The 7,954-nt window shown below is 37.5% G+C and overlaps 1 protein-coding gene across 1 annotated transcript; it reads left to right on the top strand.

Annotated features, from left to right (window-relative positions):
- Positions 1-668: 668 nt before the first annotated feature.
- Positions 669-7,754, top strand: LOC141599868 (tyrosine aminotransferase-like). Its single transcript, XM_074419994.1, has 7 exons — positions 669-1,063; positions 2,305-2,644; positions 3,331-3,549; positions 4,821-4,880; positions 5,921-6,076; positions 6,169-6,262; positions 7,313-7,754. Exons 1-7 carry the CDS (start codon positions 783-785, stop codon positions 7,429-7,431), a joined length of 1,269 nt encoding a protein of 422 aa, XP_074276095.1. The 5' UTR covers positions 669-782; the 3' UTR covers positions 7,432-7,754.
- Positions 7,755-7,954: the final 200 nt, after the last annotated feature.

Below are 7,954 nucleotides of genomic sequence, written 5' to 3'. Positions count from 1 at the left end.
TCAGTCGCCGACAAACTTTGCTCCGGCCGACATCTGTTGCACTCCCCTCTCCTAATACTTCTTTTGAAGAAAATTCAAGGTAAAATCATACTGATTTTGGAAAGCACGTGAAATTGAAAGCAAATAGAATTGGTATGCTCTCTGACAGTTAGTGGCAAATTCATCTTATAAAGTCAATTTAATCACTTGCTCCAGAAATGTTCTAGTCTTGGAAATTCGGGTCTATTGCAACACAAATCGGCAGACTAACTTGTTACTCCATATTTATTATACTCAATTCGTCTCTTAATTTCTGAATTAACAAAGATAATAGATGAATCGAAAAGACGGTATAGTGAATAAGATAAAGATGAATCGAAAAAACATTAATTTTACTAATTTATAAACCATAAGAAGTAAATTATTTCATTAATGAGACAATTATAATCCATTGTTCAAGTTTTTTTAGAGCAATTAGATTCGATTTGAGTGAAAACGTACATATAAAAATTACTTTGTTTAGGTTAAGAAAAAGGGTATATTATGGAAACTTAATGAACAAATGTATATGAAAGAGTAAAGTTCGTATGTGAAAAAGTAATTCCGTAAAAAAATTATCGGAGAAAGGGAGATCTATAGAATTTGTATTATTTAGAAATTTAATCAATACGGGCATTAGTAACCTTTACACCCATTCCTGGACTTTTAATCTCATTAAGATGTGTGGGAGTGTGGGTGCTTATAAATAAGCAAATCTTGTACAGTACAGTTAGAGAAGCATAGAGGAGTAGAAATAGGTGAAAATGGAGAAAAAAGGAATCAAAAACTGGGAGAAAGGTAGTAGTATAATAAAATCAGGAGAAAAGAGAACAACAGTAAGAGCAGTAAGAGCAACAATGAGTATGCTGCATAAGCAGCTCAACCCAGATGATGATCGTGTAGTTATTCCGTTGGGCCATGGCGATCCTTCACCATTCCAATGTTTTCGTCCTCCTGTCGCCGCCGTTGATGCCATTGTTGACGCTCTCCGCTCTTCTCGTTTCAATGGTTATGCCTATCCCACCGGTTTCCCCTCTGCCAAAAAGTTGTTTTTTCTTTTCTTTTCTTTTCTTTCCTTACCTTTTTTTTTTTTTTTTTTTTTTTTTGGTTTTATTTAATTCATTTAGTATTGATTGAAATCATAACTCCCACCATGAATAAATGCGGCCGTTACAAAATTCAATAGTAGGAGTACTACACTTGGATACAAATGAGTCCCCGAACTGCTCGGTGTGATAATAAGTTGAGTTAGTCGATGCAACATTTCATGGTAGCTAGTATTCCCCGTGTCCCAGTAAAAAGTTTACATTTGCTTCATTTAGTATTGATTGAATGAAATAATAACTCCCACCAGCTGACGTAGTAGATAATCCCTCCAGTAGAATCGCTTAGCTCTATCACTAGTGTTCATAGGAAGTTTGATGATAGTTGATGTCAACAAGTAGTAGATAGTGTTACTTGAGTAAAACATGTGACCCGAGTGTCCTATTCCCAATTGGCTTTGCGATTTGATATTTATCATACTCTGCAGGCTCGCACACTAGGGCCAATCAAGATATAATATTTACAAAAGCTTTCAACATTTTGAGTTAAAATCTGTCTGGAAACTGAGAGTTTGGAATATTGGATGTACTCATATAACCTCTACTCTTGGTTTGGATGGAGGAATTGGGAAAAAGGGATTTGGGAACACTTTCTCTTATTTGAATAGCAAGTAAGGTTTGAGGAGAGGAATCCATTTTCGTTCCTTCAAGCCAAAATAAAGTTATAATACAGGAACGATTTGGAGATAAAATACATTTGCTGGCTAACTAGGTTGGAGAGAACTGGAGGGACCTATTTTACCTTCTTGGCCTCCTATAAGCCAAATTAGACAAAATAAGAATGATTTTGAAGAGTATAAGATGGCTCCTCCTTACCTTTCCTCTTCCTCCCTTCTTTCCCCTCCGCCCCCGTCGCTTTTCCTTCTACTATGGAACCCAAACATACCCTTAGCAACCAAACAGGAGTAGACTTGAGATTGTACTAGCTTGGCGTTGATGACCAAACTTGATGTCGGGTAAGTGGTGGCTGATGCCATTGGTCATTGGTTTAACAAAAAGAAAAGAGTTCTTGAAAGTAAGTATACATGCTTCTTAGGTATTCCGTATTTGTGAGGTCGTGGAAGGTACCTGCAATGTCCACTTTTCAATCACAACCTTAAACTCATTGTATTAGTAACACCCTTTTTTCTATTGAATCTTTTGATATACTATGTATTCACCAGCTATTTCACATTCCTCACAGGGCTGTGGCTGAATATATTTCCAGGGATCTTCCATACACATTGTCAGAAAGTGATGTTTGCATCACTGTCGGCTGCAAACAAGCAGTTCACGCAATAATTTCTTCCCTTGCCAGCCCGGGTTCCAACATTCTGCTACCAATGCCAACATTTTCAATGTATGATGCTTGTTCTGCTGTTTGCGGAGTTGAAGTCCGCCATTATAATCTTCTTCCAGAAAAGGAATGGGAAGTTGACCTTCACTCAGTTGAAGCTCTTGCCGATGAGAACACTGTGGCTATTGTGTTAATTAACCCTGGAAATCCTTGTGGAAGTGTCTACACTCACCAACATTTAGAAAATGTATGTTCTGCCAAGTTATTTCTACGACAATATTGACAGCATTTCATTTTTTACTTTTTCTAATATTTTGTCTGTCAGCTAAGTTTAGCTCTAATCTCTGCATATCACAAATTCTTGTATTAGACGGTCCTACAAATTTTATTGTGAGACCACTTAGAAATTGTTCCCCTAAATGTTTTTAGGAATCCTTTTAATGACCTTTTAAGCTAGTACTTTTTAACTATTTTCATAGTGTTGCTGGTCATTTCATACATGGCTGTGTATATTAGTGATCTTTTTTCTAGTCGGTAGTGATCCTTTTTGTATCGTTTACTGACTATTTTTGGACTTGTAGTAACCTTTACTTTTAACCGTGAAATGACCTCACTCTGACTGATAATTGTAACAATCTTCAAAAGACTTACTTTTCATATACCAAGTTACCAATATCTCTTGTGTCTTACCGTTTATCTACAACAATGAAATGACAGACCACTTGAATTTCTTTTGCATAAGAGACGTTTTATGCCTTGTCTCATTGTCATGGCTGAAATATTTAGCTACGACTTTGCTTGAACATGATTTGTTCTATAGGCTCGTATCTCTGTCCCCTTGGGTTCTTAGGAGCTGAATTATTTACCTTTATGGCTCCCATAACACACATTTTGTTTAATTAATTGTACATAATGTGTTCACTTTCTGTTTAGGTGGCAAAAGTCGCAGAAAAACTAGGACTACTTGTGATTGCTGATGAAGTCTATGAACACATCACATTCGGCGACACTCCATTTGTTAGAATGGGAGCATTTGCATTAAAAGCACCTGTTCTTACAATTGGGTCCATCTCAAAGAGGTGGCTTGTTCCTGGCTGGCGTATTGGTTGGCTTGTCACAACTGATCCGAATGGCATCTTACAGAAATCTGAGGTTGGTGTTTCATTGCATTTTGTCGTTTGAGTTGGTCGTTTAGACATTTAGTTGCTTTTGATGACTTCCTACACCTTCGGTTCTAAGAACCTGTTTAATACTCCCAAGTCCCAACATGTCAGAGCTTATTAGGTATATACTTGCTTGATGGGTCTGACTTGGTCAAGCTTTAACAAAACTATATCCATGTATTAGCAAACCTTTACTCCAAAGCACTTTTTGTTAGAGCTGCCAAAGATTGATTAGATCTAAAAACACGCGTCGAGATTTTTGTAAATACATCAGCGTCGAGATTTCTCTAAGATGCCATTTAGGGGTTGATATGAAAGCCAAAGTGATTTGAGTAGATTAACGAGGGTGGATGTGAGTTCACCGCGCACAACAATGATCGAACAAAAGCTATAACGTAGCGATATTTGACTAGAAAATCGGCCTCGATTTCGAGTCAATAGAAGCTTAAAATTAAAGGCCTATTTAGCTTTCTACGAGTTTTGAATTACTTTCTCAAATCAGGAATTTTGATAAAAACTTGATCGGAGTTTTTCTGAATTTTCATTGGCAAATTGAATGAATAATATCGAATTCCAACAATCCTATTTATAGCTCCTAACAATTTATCTAATTGGAGCAGGAAAACATATTATACCTGACTCCTTATTCTTAGACTAGTAAACTTCGAATGTCACACCAATTGACTTATTTTATTTTACTCCTACTAGATCTAGTTAATAACTAGTCCTAACCGAGTTACACAACTTGTCACGTTCCTTTCACGTGTAGGACTCCACTCCAACGCCACTCTTGTTTTCGCCAAGCATCGACCCCACTTTTTGATCCCGCAAGCTCGTCCCTTATATCCCGCTCAAGTCCAAGCTAACCTCGTCGACTGCATTATCCGATATCGTATCGGGGCGTTTGGGTTAAAACTCCATGACCCATTTAATTTGTTGGGTAGTCTCCTCCCACCAAAATTTAAGAGCTGATTAGGTGCGGTTAATGAGTGTTTTCTGTTTACTAAAGGTATGACATATTCTTAAGTGTCTTAATTCTCTGTTGTACATCAAGTTGCTTCCTTTGAGTTATTCTCCATAGTCTCTTATGCTCAGCAAAATCAGGAAGCTAGCGGCTCTCATTGTCCGAGCCTCCTGGTTCCAAATTGGCAATTTTGGAATCTCTTTTTTTTAAGCATAACTTCACATTATATAGTTGTTCAGTGTGGTTCACATCAATGAACCTAAGTTGCTTGCTTCCTTTTGTCTTTTTTTTGTCAGCTAATGGAACGCATAAAAGCATTTCTGGAAGTTGCCTCTGATCCTACTTCATTCATTCAGGTCTGTGTCCTGTGTTTATGTATTGTCTTGTGGAAGACGACATTTTACTCAAATAGCTTCCTCTTTACGGGCTTTCTTGTGTGACTTAAGTATGGGGCAAACATGAAATTTCTGAGTTTATGTGTTTAACCACTCAATCAGTGGTTAGGTCCTCTTCGTGTTTCGGATGAACACTAGAATTTCCTTTCTGGGTTAGAATCGATTCAAGTATGTGATTCCAGTTTCATCCATAAGGTGTGAATACGCTCATGACATGAACACGGTTACATGATTCTGAGTTTGGCCAGGTGATCCTTCAATTGAGTTGTCCGTTCTGGAACAGGGTCCGTGTGGTAACTTGGTTGTAGTTTTTTACTCCCTCCATCTCATTGACGTTGTTCCCATTTGGCTCTGGTAGTTAAAGTTAAACAATCTCACTTTTGACCCATGTTTTCTAATGATTTCCATTAGTTACAACATTTGAAAAAGAATAATATGAACATAGTTTATAAATTAAATATGACAAATTTTATAATGCCGATATCAACAACAACAACAACAACATCAGAGCCTTAATCCCAAAATGATTTGGGGTCGGCTGACATGAATCATCTTTTCGAACCGTCCATGGGTGAACGCACACCTCAAAATGCGAATAAAAAAAGGGAAGATGAAAAACAAAAAGGAAGAACGAAAATGTAATGGAAAGTCAAGGTGAACTTAGGGGTTTTAAAATCGAATTCCGTCTTTCTTTTATAAAAACTTAAAATTTAAATCGAGAGAAAAATTTAAAACGATTTTTATAATGCCGATATAATTTGGAGAAATTAACCGTCAAGGTTGGCGTTGGTTGACCGTTAAAGTCAAATAGAGACAATTAATTTGGGATGGAGGTAGGGTATTTTAACAGAATGGCGTTCAACGAACTAGGATTCGTTCCCCGGACCGAATCGAGCATTCGCCAACTATGCTACGCTTACAGAAAAAATGCTGGTTATTTTTGACATTTGCTTGAGCCACTGATGATTGGGTATGAAGCCTAATGAATTTGAGCATGATAGGGGGCACTTCCTGAAATATTAGAGACGACGAAAGACGAGTTCTTTTCAAATGTTAACAATATTCTGCGCCAAGATGCCGATATAATTTATGAGAAGCTAAAGAAGATCCCCAGCATTTCATGTCCAAATAAACCACAAGGTTCTATGTTTGTAATGGTGAGGCAGGCATTATATTCTCATTTTATTTACTTTCCTTGGAGTGTCAAATTGAAATGATCCTTGCTTGACTACGGGACAATATTTTGCAGGTCAAGCTAGACGTCTCCCTGTTGGATGACATTGAAGATGACACTGAATTTTGCCTCAAAGTTGCTAAAGAAGAGAAAGTACTGATTTTACCAGGTACCTCGTAATCTAGTATATATGCTTTGTTCTCCTCTTCTTTTTTTTTTTTTATTAGTGTAGAGGAGGATTCCGCCTGAGCCTTGGCGCTCTGTCTTGTGGGGATAAAATACATACCAGGTGCACGCCACTTACTAAATACATATAATAATAAAATACATACTGATAACCTGACTCGATATTGACACGAATCGACCCTACCCGACTTGTCATATGATGATGACCCAACCTGTTATTGACCTGCCACAAACCGAACCTGATTTGACCTGACCTACTCTAACCCGACGCATAACTGACCCGAGTGACGAATTCTCGAATGAAACCGATTCATGATTGTATTGTCAGGAGACTCTCATATTTCATTCATTCAAACTACACAGACTAGTGAAAATTAAAATCATTGTTATCATAATTAGAAATGGAAACTTTGAGACAATACTGTATATGGTCAAGGGTTTTTATTTAGGTAGTGATCTCACACAATGTATTACCATTTTAGAGATAAATTGAGACAATTTACCCAAGTGTCTCACAGACTATCGTCTATAGTAGCGTAAAGGCGTCGGTTGTTGATTCTACACAACTTTCCACTGTGCTGACGTAGTGAGGCCTTCTCGGTTCTTGGTTTGTCATTTAGTTTAGTTCTAGGGTAAGTGAGTTTAAAATTTGTGAGCCATAATTTAGAGATTGCCCGTGAAAGAAACAAATATGAGTCCATTTACGAGAACTTTTACAAAATCGATGGAGGAGTAGGCATAAGCAAAGTAAAAACGTCAACAGCAATGGGTGAAAGGCAAGTGGTAAGGTATTTTGATGCAAAGAAGTCACTATTATAGTCTTGGGCCAACAGGGTCGAACCTAGGTTGAGTATCACGCTCAAGTCTCAACAACCTTAACATTAAGTTGGTTGACTTTCTCCAGAAGTATTAGACTATTAGGTTGGCGTGAATTAGTTTTTCTTGCATTCAAAAGTACTGACATGTTAGATCTTGGTAGATTTGTAGTACGAATCAATCAGTTAACATAACAATTTGTCACCTTTTTGTACAGGTTCGGCCTTGGGAATGAAAAATTGGCTTCGGATTACCTTCGCTCTTGAACCATTAGTTCTTAAAGACGGTCTTGAAAGGATAGATGGCTTCTGTCAAAGGCATTCAAAAGTAGTATGAAGCAAGAGAGCAAGCAAAGGTGTGGAATATGGTAATAGACAACTTTGAAGTTTTATGTCATCCTGTGGAAGATGCAGTGGTGGATTTTGGCCATCGCCATGTACATTTCAGTATGTAAACCAACATTAGCTCCCGCTTGGGTCATTGGTGATAGAAGATAGGAATGTAATGCTTGGTTTATTCATTAGAATGAGCAACGTATAAATACAAATTAGTGTGAGAGATATGTGCCTAATTACAAGGATATGTAACCATAATTAGCTAAGATACATAGTATCAAATATACATAATATATTGACAATGATTTGGTCAATATATTCTAACACACCCCCGCAGTCGAATCGGGAGGTTGACGAACGTTGAGGCTGGAGCGGAAATCATCAAACAACATTAGAGGCAGCCCCTTAGTAAAAATATCGGCAATTTGGTGACGAGTAGGAACATGTAGAACACGAACTTCACCGCGAGCTACCTTTTCCCGAACAAAATGGATATCAAGCTCTATATGTTTGGTTCGTTGATG

Source organism: Silene latifolia, chromosome 9 (genome assembly GCF_048544455.1).
Source record: "Silene latifolia isolate original U9 population chromosome 9, ASM4854445v1, whole genome shotgun sequence".
Classification (NCBI taxonomy): Eukaryota; Viridiplantae; Streptophyta; class Magnoliopsida; order Caryophyllales; family Caryophyllaceae; genus Silene; species Silene latifolia.
The sequence above is the reverse complement of the archived record's forward strand: the minus strand, read 5'-3'. Positions and strand labels throughout refer to the sequence as shown.